The sequence below is a fragment of the Rhincodon typus genome, chromosome 35 (genome assembly GCF_021869965.1).
Source record: "Rhincodon typus isolate 14 chromosome 35, sRhiTyp1.1, whole genome shotgun sequence".
Lineage (NCBI taxonomy): Eukaryota > Metazoa > Chordata > Chondrichthyes > Orectolobiformes > Rhincodontidae > Rhincodon > Rhincodon typus.
The window spans coordinates 8,805,053-8,820,874 of NC_063366.1; the positions used below are offsets into that span (position 1 = coordinate 8,805,053).

The 15,822-nt window shown below is 40.6% G+C and overlaps 1 protein-coding gene across 4 annotated transcripts in view; it reads left to right on the forward strand.

Annotated features, from left to right (window-relative positions):
• LOC109917499 (E3 ubiquitin-protein ligase RING2-A-like) overlaps positions 1-15,822 on the forward strand; it is a 36,974-nt gene that overhangs the window by 3,049 nt on the left and 18,103 nt on the right. For 2 of the 4 annotated variants that reach the window (XM_048616640.1, XM_020517334.2), the window contains one exon: positions 4,218-4,407. In XM_048616640.1, the coding sequence (XP_048472597.1) occupies positions 4,279-4,407 (129 nt within the window). In that variant the 5' untranslated portion in view covers positions 4,218-4,278. The remainder of the gene's footprint in view (positions 1-4,217; positions 4,408-15,822) is intronic. The other 2 variants (XM_048616641.1, XM_020517336.2) reach the window with 1 other exon arrangement.

Consider the following 15,822-nt stretch of genomic DNA (forward strand, 5'->3'; position numbering starts at 1 on the left):
GCAGGCCAGGCAGCATCAGAGGAGCAGGAAAACTGACGTTTCGGGCCGGGACCCTTCTTTAGAAATTCAGCTTTCCTGCTCCTCTGATGCTGCCTGGCCTGCTGTGTTCCTCCAGCTCCACACTGTGTTATCTCTGACTCCAGCATCTGCAGCTCTTGCTATCTCTGCCCGTAAATATTGTTTTGTTTTGCCATTCTGGTGGTCTCTAGTACAAGGATTTCATGTATCCACAATTGTACTTGAACTAGAATCCTTCTAGAAATATTTTCAGAATGCCATTCTGATTGTGAGCATGTATTTACTATCGTTCTTTTGCTGAAATGTTAGCATCATCACAGTAGTACAGCATGTCTATTACAAACCAGAAATTTTTGAAGAGAAAGATCAGACTTTCCAACCAAGAGGCAACTAACTTGGGCAAAAGGATGAGCACTAACTGGTGTGAATTGTGTAGCAAAGTTGGTCAGACCCTGTGCCTTTTCCAGACTGGGGGTGAGGTAAATTACTTCACCAGACATGAAGTAAGGACCTTGTGTGAACAAGGTTTGGCCAGTTGATTCTGTATCCTGTCTGAGATCAGCAAGCAGCTGAACTTTGCATACTGCTTTAAAATTGACAGTCTTGTTCAGAGGGTCACTCTTGTTGGATATATTGTTTGGGTCTTGTTGCAGATGTTTGATTTAAGGCAGAAGGTTGTGAATCCAGAAAACACAGGCCGAGTACATAATAAATATAAAGCCTTCTCAAAGGAAGATAACATCGAAATTAGGAATGTTAAAGACATGAAATTAGCGCAGGTAGAGAATGGTATGCTGAAACTATAAATCATTAATTAGGCTGCAAATTGAGTATGTATGCTGATCTGATTACCTCATTTCAGAAGAGATGTAATTGCATAAGTGAGGGTACACCGAGATTGGTGAAGGTGTTGCCAGGAGTGGGAAAATGTAGCTAAAATTTAAGATTGGAAAGGTTGGGGATCCTCCTTGGAATAGAGGATGCTGACGGCATGATCTGATTGAGATGCATAAAATTGAGCTGCCCTGACTAGGGTAGAAAGGAAAAGCCAATTTGCCTTGAGTGCAGTGACCAGGCAGTGCAGATTTAAAGTGATTGGAAACATTAGAGGAGAGATGAGGAAAATGGTCTTCACCCAGCCATTATTAGGGTTCTGGAATTTACTGTCTGATAAAGGTAGTTGAAGCAAAAACCTTCAACTAATTTGAACAGTATTTGGATATACCTCACGTGCTCTAACTTGCAGGGCTATAGATAAGAATTAAAATAACTTTTTCACCCCAATCTTGAGATTTTTTTGGTTTGGCTTTGGGTTTCTCTTTTGGGTTTATCTTTTCATTAGCCCCAGTCTGTTCGTTAGATGAGGTGCAGTCATGTAGTAACTATCATGTAGTACAGCACAGTGGCTCAATTTAGCACTGCTGCCTCAAAGCACCAGGGACTTGGGTTTGATTCAATCCTTGGGTGACTGTCTCTGCAGAGTTTACATGTTCTCCCTGTGTCTACATGGGTTTCTGTTGGGTGCTCTGGTTTCCTCCCACAGTCTAAAATGTGCATGTTATATGGATTGGCCATGCTAAATTGCCCCTTAGTGTCCAGGGATGGGCAGGCTAGGTAGATTAGCTGTAGTAAATGTGGGTTACAGGGATAGGGTTAGGGGTGTAGGTCTGGGTGAGATTCTCTTTGGAGGGTCGTTGCAGACTCTGAGGCAAATGGTCTTTTTCCACACTGTAGGGATTCTCTGAAGCATTGTCTTCTGTATTTCTGTTGATATTTGGGCTGTTAGAAGCAGAATTAAAAGCATTCACCAAGTATTGTCGATCATGATTTTGAAAGACAAAACATGCAACAAAACTTCAATTTCCTGGATATGTGGTGGTTAAATTGGCACCAGACAGCATGTATAAGTTAGCAATAAATACAGCAACTGACGTGCATTTAAATTAATGTGCATTTAAAAAAAGTTGCAAACTATTTATGACCTGTGATGTCATGTTTTTTCCGGGTCACTGTTAGTAGATATTCCTTGTTGACAAGCTCCTCTTGCCAGCCTCTTTCCATCTTCCTTTTGTAGCCAGTTGATTCTGCACCCCTCTCCCACTGTGGAATTATCTCGGTCTGTCACACCCCCTTCTTTGCAACCTCTTGCTTCTCTGCTGTCTCCCTTCAGCTACTCAGTTCTCTCCAATTCCTCTCTTCCTCTGCAGCCATTCACTATATCCCCTCCCCTTTGTAGCCATCTACTGCTTGACATGCTGGCAAAATATTCGCTCGCCCATGGTCTTACCTGACAGACTTTCTGAAAACCCCACCCACCCCACCAGCAAGATTTTTCAGCCTGGCCTTTTTACTTCAGTACTGCCACTCACCTCACTGGTTCCCCACTGATGGGCTGCTTCCACTCCATAATTGATCAGCAGCAACTGCGGGAGGGAATAAGCAGAAAAGCAGCTCCTCTCAAAATTTCAGTTTCACAGTTTGACTTTTTTCTGGTTGGTGACCTTCATGATTTACCTTCCCCAGGTGATTTGGCCTTGTTCGTGGGTGACTTTGTCCATTACATATCTATGTACTTTGAGCACTGATAAGGGCCAAATAGCTAAAACATGGGTTTAGGGTGAGTGACTTTTTTTGCCAGATGGACCAAGTGGTCTTTTTCTATTGTAAAGCTCTGATAATTGTTAGACATTGAGAACGCTGAATGTCGAGGATTATTGGGTGGGGGTGGGGCAGAAAATAGGTTAGGTCCTGGATTAAAAGAATGCATTGTCATTGGCTAACTTAGTTGAGTAGGCCAACATTTGTTACCCATCCCCAGATGTCCTTGAGAAGGTGCTTGTGAGCCTCTTTCTTGAATCACTATTCTCTGTCTGGTGCAGGTAAACCCATATGCAAGGGAGTTCCAGAATATTGTCCCAGTGACACTGAAGGAATGGCAATATAGTTTCAAGGCAGGATGATGTAGTGCTTGGATAGGAACTTTTTGAGAACTAGTGCTCCAGCTGTCCTTGACCTTTAAATGATGGAGGTTGTAGGTTTGGAAGGATGATTGCTGAGTTGCTGCAGTAGCTCCTGTACATGTTGTATACTGCCAGTTTGTGTCAGTGGTAGGGGGAGTACATGTCAGAAGCTTGTGGATGGGACTGCTTTGTCATTGGTAATGTAAAACTACTTGAATGTTGATGGAGCAGGTGTTTTCAAATGCTGTTGCATCATGAGGTGGTGGCATAATGATAATGTAACTGGACTCGTAACCCAGAACCCCAGGTTGATGTTCTGAGGGCATGGATTCTAATCGCACTGTTGAAAATGGTGGAATAAAAAGCTAGCCTAATGGCAACCATGTCACCATTGTCATAAACACCCATCTCATTCACTAATGTCCTTCAGGGAAGGAAATCTGTTCTTACCAGATCTAGCTGACATGTGAGTCCAGACCTATAGCAATGTGGTTGACTCTTAACTGCCTTCTGGGCAATAAATGTCAGCCTCCCCAGCGATACTTATGTCTAATCAATAAATTTTAAGAACAGCATATACTGTTAGACCATGCAGATCACAATGTTTTTTGCATTCAATTGATGCTGGCAGCTTTTTATTAAGCTGTTCGTGTACCTTTTTAATAGCTTATTGTTTTGGATTCAAAGTGATTTGCCTCTTCCGGCAAAGTTAATAATCCTAGGATATTATTTTGTGACAAGTGAGGCCCACTTTTATTACGTGCATAGGTGTAGTTAGGTGTCTGTGTGCATCGGTTGCAATCACTCTTTTTCTTTTCTCTTCTTGGCTGCAGACACTATTAGCACACATTTTAGAGCTGGTAAGAATTAAAAACACTACATCTGGCAAGAGAGAATGAACAGCAGTGATGTTTTGAGTCCAGTATCTGCAGAATTTTACTTGAGGGCTGTTGAAATCTTCCTATCATTTGCTGTATTGATTGGTAGCATGAGTTTAAATTACGGTTCATTGGACATATTTGAATAATTGGGAGTCTGACCTTTTAATTGGCGTTTGCATATCCAAAAGTTGTCTGGTTTTGGAGTATCTGCTATACTGGTTGTTATTAGATTTGGAAGCGTACAGGTCCAACTTATTGCTAATATCTTTCCATTGTTTCCATATGGTTATTTTCTAATTGTTATTTACAATGGCTTTGATTAATGCTATACTTCTGTGTTATTTTTCTTCTTTCCCAGGTCTGGATGTGTGAAGGCTAGCACTTGTAAAATAAAACTTTAAAAAATCGCTGTAGTCACTATGGCAGCACCGGTGAATACTCAGAATCCTAGTAAAACCTGGGAGCTCAGTCTCTATGAACTGCACCGGACCCCACAGGTGAGTAAAACAGGGCAGCTCAGCCTCTACGAACTGCAAAGGACCCCGCAGGTACGTGTGAAGCAGAGGGGATATCCCTTTATGTCTATTTTGCATGTTTGCATGAGAGATATTCAAATTTATAAAGCAAAGGCCTCTGCATTGCTGTAAAATTCACATTTCTGAATGGTATCTGGGCACACAGCAATAATTTTCCAACAAAACTGAATGTTAAACATTGCTTCCCAGCTCAGTACTTTTCAAACTTATGCAGTTCTTTTTTTCTCTTTTTCTTTCAAGTTAAACTTTGCATATACTTTTATTATTCCTTCTTTCCTGGTCACCATCAAAGCTGTCTGCTTGGAAAAGCGAGGTGTTTGTAATCTTTGTTCTCTTGGGATATTAAAAACCCTGACCAGGGATTTTGCAAAAGTCTGCTGATCTGGTGCATCTGGCATCCAAACCTGCAATAGCTTAGTTTGATTGTATAAGGTCTACAGTTTGATTCCATTGGTCCACGTATGCCTCTTTAACATTATATTCGTGACTCCCACTTCTTTCCAGCAGGTTTATGTTATGATAAAACTCTCAAAAATTTTGTCAAGAGAAGGAAAAGCTTTTGTGTTAGGGAGTTAAAACACTATTCATTATGTAGGTCTTTACAGTTTAAAATGATTATTTTAAATAAAAGGCTGTGTTCCAATAAACCTGTTTAAATAGTTATAGCTGCATCATGGTTGTAGATAATGTATGATTCAAGGAGCAGTTTTATGGTTGCAGTCAGTAGTGTTTCTAATCCAGCTGAGAAATTATTCAAAATAGCTTCTTTTAACACATTTTTCATTATGAATATCTATAGTTGAAATATTTTGTGATTCTATACATCTAAGATTAAAGTTTATTTTAAAGATGACTTCACTGGAAAATTTAAAAATAAAATCACAAAGGTAAAAAATCTTTTTTTATATATATACGTTTCTTACTCCATTTTCAATTTTAATTAGAAATGTGCCATTTTTTCATTAAATTAATAATTGTCCACCATTTTTACGTTTGCCTCTTGATTATCCGTCGCAATTCATGCGAATAGGTGTATCAGGCCTGAACGTGGATGTTCTGCAGATGAGTTAAATTTAAAAAAAAAAGCAAGAAACTGTCAAAAGTTCAGATTTAGACTTTTTTCTATTAATGCACAATAAAAATGTGTGAGTTTACTTAGGCAAATTTTATATTCTACTTTACAATATGTTTGGTTTAGAATTCCAAATTTTCATCCTGTGGTGCTCCATAGTTTCTAAGTGATACTTTTTTTTTTGAAAGAAAGGAAAAGTCAGTTAAGTGAGAAAGGTTGCTGACCCCTGTGGTGTATTAAGTGGGTTGAACTTGCATTCTGCCATTTTCCCTGAGGTGCTGTGTGGTTCGGGTCCATCTTCTGTACTTTGACAGGTGTTCTTGTTAGTTTCGTGACTGGAAATATAAACAGAAAACATTGTAAATGCACTGAGGGTTAGTTGATGTGTATGGAGAAGAGGCAGGTGATAATATTTCAGACTGGTCTGGTCAGCTGTCCATTGATTAGCATTTGACCAGTGCTGCCCTTGCGTCAAACTTTTTTTTGAGAAACTGTAAGGTTGCACGATAGTTATCCCTGCTGTGCAATCAACTAAGAAGGCGACAGTTGTAACTTGAAAAATTAATACTGTGTGCTGCTGCTGATGGGTGTGCATTAAACTTGTGTATGTATATTTGTGGATTCTGCATCTGCAGCTAATTTGAACACTACACAATAATTATAATCTGAAAGTCTTGCCTCATCAAAGGAAACTTCCATTTGTGCAAAGGCCAACAAGATCTTGGTGATGAAGACAACTTCCTATATAATTGTACAGCACAGAGGGAGACCATTAGGCCCATTAAATCTGATCTGGTTCTTTGGATAGCTTTATTAATTGACGAAGTCTGTTTTCCCCCCCCTTCCCTCCCCAACCTCCATTTCGTTTTAAGTCTTTCCGGGTGTATGTCGATTTCCCTTGTGAGAGTTACCATTGAATCTGTTTTCACCACATTAACAGACAGTGCATTGCAGATCGTAATCACTGGCAGAATTTAAAAAAAAAAATTCCCACCACCTCCCTGTCTCTTCAGTTGATTCTGTTGTCATCCAGTTTATGAATTTTTGTCAGCACAAGCAGTTTCTCTTCATTAAATGTATCAAGGCCTTCATGATTTTGAACACCTCTTTGCCTTCCCTTATCCAGACCTCCTGCAAGGCTGGGCAAACACAACCTCTGCAGTTTTTCTATATAACTGAAGTCCCTTGACCCTGGAACTAGTCAGATAAATCTCTTTGCTATACCCTCTCTAAGGCCCTGACACTTTTGCCAAATTGTTCTGCCCTTGATTGGAAACAACTCCAGTTGAGGCCTAACAAGCCATTTCTGAACGTTTAGCAAAACTTCCTGGATTTTGTTTTCTGAGCTGCTATTTTTTGTTTTGTTTTGGCAGAGTTGTGCAATTGTAAACCTCCCCAAGAGAACCTTTATTCATCATTGAAAACTCGTTTCTGACTGCATAGCCTCTTTGTTAACCTTGTTTTTGATTTATGACCCTTAAAATTCATGGAGAGATCAAATTCCTGGCCAAAACTTACTCTAATATTTTAAATTGTTATTTGTAGGAGCAAGAGTTGCACACAAAGAAGGGTCAGTTCTTTTCCTGAATGGCGTGAATCCATTCTGGAGATTTAATGATTTTTTTTTTTTCCTCGGGCAGCTGTGGGGCATGACCTGGGAAAGGTGAGATGGAGGCAGTGAAGTCTTCCTGTGTTAATTCTAGATCCTCCAGATTAGAGCCATATATGTCTTAGAACGTTCATGGAAGTTCTGCTTGGCAGCAATCTGCATGGGCCAATTTTCCAGAGAAGTGTCATTAAGCAGAGTGTCCTAGCCTCATTACGGTGCCCTGGTTGAGAATGTAATTTACATTAAGGGAAATTCCAGAAGGGCTCTGGGTTAGAGGAGATAAAACTAAATAAGGATTAGAATTGGTATGATAGCGAGACAAAAGTAGCTTCAAGCTACGTGTGTAGACACCTTAGTATATTCTACGTTTAATTAGTGAATAAGAAGAAGGTTGTTCAGGGTGTAGGGTATGGCATTATCTCAATGACAATAACTCTGCTTTAATTGAAGGAGGGCCTGTCTCTTACTGCAAAATGGTTGGATATAAAGAATGTATATTTATGTTTTTGAAAGATTCTACTGCAATGTGAGCAAAATTCTCTTTTATAGAGTATGTTGCATCAGTTTTCAAAGATGAATGTTGGAAGAATGGCAATAGTTCAAAAGGATGAGTCCAGATAATGAAGTGCAATTGAAGGGAAAAAGTAATCTGTTAAGCTCAAAAGTGGAATAGACACTGGAGCCCAATGTCAGGTGACCAAAATACCATGACAATTTGGCAAGGCTTTCAAACATTTTTGAATTGCAGAAGCAGATTCAAAGGACTGGAAAGTTGCCAGAATTGCACTTGTTTGAGAAGAAAGACAAAAATTATTGGGGAACTATAGATCAGTCTGCCTAACATTATAACGAGGTAACTAGAGAGCATGGTGTGGATGAATCGATTTAGACTAAAAATGAATGAGCCAGTTGTGTCCAGTAAATGCAGTACCATTCTGACAGGGATTAACTGAGTGAGACAGAAAATATTGTGGCTGTTGTTTTGAGAAGGCATTTGATTGTGATAGCTAAGAAATTACTTAAAGACAGAAAAACTCTTTAACCAAGTGACAAGGGAAAGTGTGGAACAGAGAGACATTATTATTAGATCTTTTAAAAAAAAAAAAAAGGTACTGAAGAAGTTAACCTCATGGCCCAGCATGTCCCTTATCCTACCATAGAACAGGAGTAGACCATTCAGTCCACTGAGCTTTCTATGACTTCCAATATGATTACGACTGTTCATCCACTTCAGTGCTTTTATACACACTAGCCCCATATTTGGGGAGGCAAAGGCCTAGTGGTATTATTAACGCTGTACTATTAATCCAGAAACTTAACTAATTTCTGGGCACCTGGTTCAAATCCTGCCATGGCAGATTGTGAAATTCGATTTGGAAGAAAGGATATATCTGGAACTAAAAATCTAATGATGACCGTGAAAACATTGTTGATTGTCTGAAAAACCCACCTGGCTCACTGATGTCCTTCAGGGAGGGAAATCTGCTATCTTTCCCTGGCCTGGGCTGGCCCACGTGTGACTCTAGACTGACAGCAATATGGTTGACTCTGAACTGCCCTCTGAAATGGCCGAGCAAGCCGCTCAATTCAAGATCAGCTAGGGATGGGCAATAAATGCTGTCCAGCCAGCGAAAGCTGAAATTGCATGAGTGAGTTTTTAAAAAAAATCTTTTATTGATCATTGGTATTTATCGATCTATCAGTCATACTTTAAATCCACTCAGTGTTTCCACAACCTCTTGGGTAGAGAATTCCAAGCATTTTCACCCTCTAGTTTTGAAAAATAAGCTTCATCTCAGTCTTGAGCTGCTTCACCTTCAGTTTGAAATTGTGCTGCCTGGTTCTAGACTCCCCAATCCCTGATTACCTGTGTATACTGAGTATATTCCTTAAATATTTTGTAGGTTTCAATGAGATCAGCTGTCATGCTTTGAAGCTATAGAGAATATGCACAAGGTTTTCTTAATAGTGCTGTGTAGGATAGGCCAGCCATCCCAGGAACTGGCCTGGGAATTCTTCTTTGTATTCCCTCTGGCAGTAATATCCTTCCCAGGGTGATAGGATAAAAACAGAACATAGTACTCTGTTTGCGGTCTAATTGAAGTTCGAGGTGAACATTTCTACTCTTGACTGCTGGCAGTGAGGCTAACATACTATTAGTCATCCTAGTTTCCCACTGTAACTACATTAGAGGCATTTACTTTGGAGCATAAAGTCAGATGTACAGTATGGAAACAGACCCTTTGGTCCAACTCGTCCATGCCAACCAGTTATCCTAAATAAATCTAGTTTCGTTTGCCAGCATTTGGCCCATATCACTCTAAATCCTTCGTATTCATTTTCTCATCTGGATGCCTTTTAAATGTTGTTATTTTATCAGCTTCCTCCTCCTCCTCTGGCAGGTCATACCATACACGCACCACCGTCTGCATGAAAAAGTTGCCCCTTAGGCCCCTTTTAATTTTTTCCCCTTTCACTTTAAACCTAAGCCCTCTAGTGTTGGACTCCCTCACCCTGGGGAAAAGACTGTCTATTCACCCTATCCATGCCCCTCATTTTATACACTTCTATAAGGTCACCCTTCAGCCTCTGACTCTTCGGGGAAAATATCCCCAACTTATTAAGCCTCTCTCTATAGCTCAAATCCTTCAACCCAGGCAACAACTTTGTAAATCTTTTCTGAACCCTTTCAAGTTTCACAACGTCCTTCCTATGGCAGGAGACCAGAATTGGACCCAGTATTTCAAAATTGGCCTAACCAATGTCCTGTGCAGCCACAACATGACCACCTAACTTGTATACTGAATGCATTGACCAATAAAGGCAAGCATACCAAATGTCGCCTTCCCTATCCTGTCTACCTGGGACTCCACTTTAAGGAACTATGAACCTGCACTCCAAGGTCTCTTTGTTCAGCAACACACCTCGGGACCTTACCATTAAATGTCTAAGTCCTGCCCTGATTTGTCTTTTCAAAATGCTGCACCTGACATTTATCTAAATTAAACTCCGTCTGCCACTCTTTGGCCCATAAGCCCATGTGATCAAGATCCCATTGCACTGAGCTAACCTTCTTTGCTGTCCATCACACCTCCAATTTTGGTGTCTGACCATACCTCCTATGTTCACACCCAAATCATTTATGTAAATGACAAAAAGCAGTTGACCCAGCACTGAGATCACAAGGTGTAGAGCTGGATGAACACAGCAGGCCAAGCAGCATCAGAGGAATGGGAAAGCTGACGTTTCGGGTCTGGACCCTTCTTCAGAAATGCATAGAAACCCAGCACTGATCCTTGTGGCACACCACTGGTCACAGGCCTCCAGTTAGAAAAGCAACACTCCACCACCACCTTCTGCCTTCTACCTTCAAGCCAGTTTTGTATCCATACAGCTAGTTCTCCCTGTGTTCCATCTGATCTAACCTTGCTAATCAGCCTACCATGAGGAACCTTGGCGAATGCCCTCATCAATCCTTTTTGTTACCATTTCAAAAAACTCAATCAAGTTAATGAGAAGATTTCTCAAGCACAAAACAGTGTTGACTATCCCTAATCGGTCCTTTTCTTTCTAAATACATGTAAATTCTGTCCCTCAAGATTCCCTCCAACAACTTGTCCACCACCGATGTCAGGCTCACTGGTTTACAGTTCCCTGGTTTTTTCCTACCACCTTTCTTTAAACAGTGGCACCATGTTAGCCAACCTCCAGTCTTCTGGCACTTCACCTGTGGCTATTGATGATACACATGTCTCAACAAGAGGCCCAGCAATCACTTTCCTAGCCTCCATCAGAGTTCTAGGGTGCACCTGATCAAGTCCTGGAGATTTATCTGCCTTTACGCATTTTAAGATGTCTAGCACTACCACCCTCTGTAATATGGCCATTTTTCAAGATGTTGCTATTTATTTCTTCATGGAAGTTCTGCCTGACAAGCTGTTGGGCCAATTTTCTGGAGAATTGTAACTGAGCAGAATGCCACTGCCCCCACTACACTGTCCTGGTTGAGAAGGTAAATTAATGTGGTTTGCGGGAGGTGGTAGTGTGGGAGATGAAATCTGGAAAAGCACATAGGTTGGAACAGACAATTTTAAATAAAGGATTAGAATGAATGTGAAGAAGGACCTGAAATGTTAACTCTGATTTCTCTCCACCAATGTTGCCAGAACACCTGTGTTTTTCTAGCAGTTTTATTTTTGTTTTTGATTAGCGTGAGTATGTTAGCCTTCAGTGACTTATAGGCAAGGACACCTAGGTACCTTTGTACATCTAACTTTCTAACTTTTTACTGTTTAAGAACTTCTCTGCACATCTGTTCTTCTGACCAAAGTGGCTAATCTCACATTTCTCCACATTATCTTCCGTTTGCCATGTTGTTACCAATCACTCAGTCCAGCCAGATCTACTTCAAGCCACTTTATATCTTCCTTACAGCACACAACTCCATTGACCTCTCTATAATCCATGAACTTGGAAATATTTCATTTAGTCCTGTGTCCAAATTCTTGAAATACATTTTGAACTGCTCGGGCCCAAGAACTGATCCTTGTTGCACCTCACTGGTCACAGCTTGCTATCATGAGAATGACATGTTTATTCCTACGCTGCCTGTTAACCAATCCTTTATCCATGAAGTACGTTACTTTCTGTCCCATGTGCTTTAATCTTGTTAACCCACCTCCTGTGGGGGACCTTATCCAAAGCCACTGGAAATCCGTGTACACCCACTCCTGTTTATTAGCTGTGATAACAAGATACTCAAAAAAGGTTCCCAACAGGTTTGTCAAACATGATTTTGCACTTACAAACCCACATGAATTTTACCCAATCAGAACATTACAAATGTTATGATGGATGGACATTTAGATAACAGGTTCTAGCACCTTCCCTATTATTACTGAAGTAAGGCTAACAGGTCTGAAGTTCTCTGTTTTGTATCTCTTAAGTAGTGGGGTGAGATTTGTTATTTGTCCAATCTGCAGGAACCACTCCAGGATCTGTAAAATTTTGGAAGATGATCACTAATGCATCCACAATCTCCATAGCTACTTTTTGCAACATTTTGGAATGTACAACATCGAACCTACGAACTTAGCGACTTTCAGTTCTGTTCGTTCCTCTAATACAGCCTTCCTAAGAGACACTGATTTCCTTTAAATCCTCATTCTCCCTGGTACCTTGGAGGTCCAATTCTGGAAAATTTGTTTCTTCCTTGGAGACAGATTCAAATCAATTATTCAACTTTTTTGATGTTTTTCTATTCTCCTTTTTAAATTCTTATGACTCTGCCTGTATTGGACCAGCATTTTTTTTGAGCCAAACATCTTTTGATGTACATGTAGAAGCTTTTACAGTCCATTTTTGTGATTTAACACTTTATATTCATATTATTCATTTTCAGTTTCATGGTCTTCCTTTGTATTCTAACATCCTTCTAATCCTCAGATTTACCACTGCTTTTGGCAACTGTATAGAGATCTTTTAGTCTGATACAATTCTTAACTTGCTTTTAGGACAAGGTTGACAGTCTTTTCTTTAAAGGAATGTACAGTATGCTGTAGAAATAGAAAAATGAATGCTGTAAACTATATAATAATTCGTTAAAGAATATCCATTCTCTATAAACCGCCTGAACTTTTTTCCAATCGATCTCAGCCTGTGTGCCCTCAAACCTTCATAATTTCCTTTGTTCAAATTTAACATCCTAGTTTCAGGTTGAAATACTTCACTTTCAAACAAAATGTAAAATTCTATAATATGTTCATTCATCCTTAAAAATTCTTTTGTGAGAAGATTATTAATATGCTCTCTTCATTACAACTTAACAGACCTAACATAACCTGTTGTCTCTTCAACTCCTTAATATGCTACTGTAGAAAATCATTCTTTATAGTATTCAAGCTCATTAGCTTTATCCATTCTCTGTACAGATGGAAGTCACTGTGATTACTGTGTTACTTACACCACATGCTTCTCTAATCCCCTGTTGAAACCATGCCTCACACCATCACTACTGTCTGTTGACTTAAAACAGTTATCACTATTTGCTATCTTTTCAAGTTTCTTTAACTCCACCCAAACAGATTCCCCAATTTATTCTTACAATCTGAGATCTCCCCATACTAATGTACTGATACTATTCCTTATAATCGACGCACTACTGTCTCCTCCTTTTCCTTTTTGTATGTCCTTTCTAAATGTTAAATATTCTTGAATATTTGGTTGACTGCCTAGTCACCCTGTTTCTGTCATGCTCGTTAGATTATACCCATTCAACTCTATGCCTTTAAATCATCTACCTTGTTATGAATGCTTTGTGCATTCAGGTAGAGTGCTCCTAACTTTCTTTTTGGCATGATTCCACTTTCTAAGCTTAGTTGATGCTTGCCTTTGTTTTGGCTACCATATAATTTCATTTGCTACTCCTTTGCTTCCTGTTAACAGCTTTCCCTGTTTCTAATTTGAGCACTCTCAGGTTTTCCAGCCCCTAACAAGCTAATTTTAAACTGTCTCCAATAGCATTGGCAAATCTCGCTGTGAGGAATTCAGTTCCGGTCCTATTAAGCTGTAAGCTGTTCACCTTTCTAAGTCCACATGCTTGAGAATCACTCCTGACCTCTCAACTCGGAAATCCAATGAGCTGCCTCACACATCAGTTCTCCACCATATACTCAATGAACCAATTGTCCTGTTCCTGTGCTCTCTGGCTCATTGCACACAGAATAATTCTGAGATTACTGTTGTTGATATCTTAAAACCTCCTTTGGGACCTCGTTCTTCTTTTACCCTATGTCAATGATGCCAATGCAGGCCATTTCATCTGGCTGTTCACACTCCCTCTGAAGAAGGTCAAGGAGATATTTGGTGACATCCTCGAACCTGAACCCAGGGATGAAGCTTAACATCCTGGAAACTTATTTGCTGCTACAAAACTACCTGTCCGATTACCTGACTGGAATCCTGTATCACTCTTGCTCATTCACTATTCTTTCTTTTCCCCAAAAGGCAGGTGCAGAAGTATGCAATTTTCCTATCAGGTCTGCTCTGTTATTTAGTGACATCATGGCTGATCTGATCATCCTCAATTCCACTTTCCTGCTTTCTCCCCATAACTCTTGATTTCCTTACTGATTAAAAATGTGTCTGTCCCAGCCTTGGATGTACTGAATGACCCAACTCAGCAGCCCTCTGTGCTAAAGGTTTTCACAGATGCTGTACACTCAGAGAAGAAATTCCTCCTCATATCTATCTGGAATGTATGACCCCTTATTTTGAGATTATGGTGTCTGGCCCTAGACTTTTCCACAAGGGGAAACAACCTTTTCACATCAACCCGATCAAATCCCCTAAGAATTTTCTATGTTTCAATAAGGCCATCCTTGTTCTGTACTCCAATGGGTACAAGCTCAATCTACTTTACTCTACTATCCTGATTAGACAGTCCCTTCATACCTGGTATCAGTTCAGTGAACCTTCTCTGGACTTTCTCCAATGCTGATATATCTTTCCTTACATATATCCAAAACTCTTCACAGGATTTCAGCTGTGGTCTAATTAGCACCTTGTATAGTTTTAGCAAAACCTCCATTCCCTTTGAAATGAAGGCCAGCATTCCATTTGCATGGAATTCCCTATTACCTGCTAAACGTGGATTTTTGTGATCCACTCTGTTCTATAGCTTGTTGCAGTAATCTCCATTTATGTAACTTTTAGTTTCTCTATTGGTCCCCCAAAGTGTATAACCTCTCATTTCTCCACATTATATTTACAACTACCATATTTTTGCCCACTTGCTTAACATGTCTGTAGCCCTTTTCTAACTGTGTCATCCAAGCCACTTGCTTTCCCATCTATTTTGTATCATCTTCAAACTTGGCTGTAGTGCGTTCACTTTCCTCATCCAAGTCATTGCTATGTATTATCAATAATTGTGACCTCAGCACTGATCTCTGTGGCATTCCCCTTGTTACAGTTGTTATTCTGAAAATGTCCCCCTTATCCCAACTATCTATCTTCTATTAGTTAGCCAGTTCTCCATCCTGTACAGCTGAGTTACCTTTTTTGCCACAGATTTTCCTCTGACTGCACACCCTTGGTTAACCATTGCTGTTATCAGTATCCAAAAACCTGATTTGCAAGCGTGACAGACTCAGGAACTCCTGCTTTAGGGTTTTGGAGTAGATCTGTAGCTTGGGTTGTGGATGTTGAGTTTGGTTGGCTCACTGAGCTGGTTTGTTGTTTTGCAGACGTTTCGTTACCATGCTTGGTAACATCCTCACTGCACCGAGGATGTTGCTAAGCATGGTAACGAAACGTCTGCAGAACAACAAAACAGCTCGGCGAGCCAACCAACCTCAACTCCTGCTTTGCCTGGCTCCTTCACTTACCACCCCACCAACCTCCGGATCCAACGCATCATCCTCCGACACTTCCGCCATCTGCAATCCGACCCCACCACCAAAGACATCTTTCCCTCCCCACCCTTATCTGCTTTCTGGAGGGACAACTCTCTCCGTGACTCCCTTGTCCGCTCCACACTCCCCTCCAGCTCCACCACACCCGGCACTTTTCCCTGCAACCGCAGGGAGTGCTACACCTGCCCCCATACCTCCTCCCTCACCCCCATCCCAGGCCCCAAGAAGACTTTCCACATCAAGCAGATGTTCACCTGCACATCTGCCAATGTGGTATACTGCATCCGCTGTACCCGGTGTGGCTTCCTCTACATCGGGGAAACCAAGCGGAG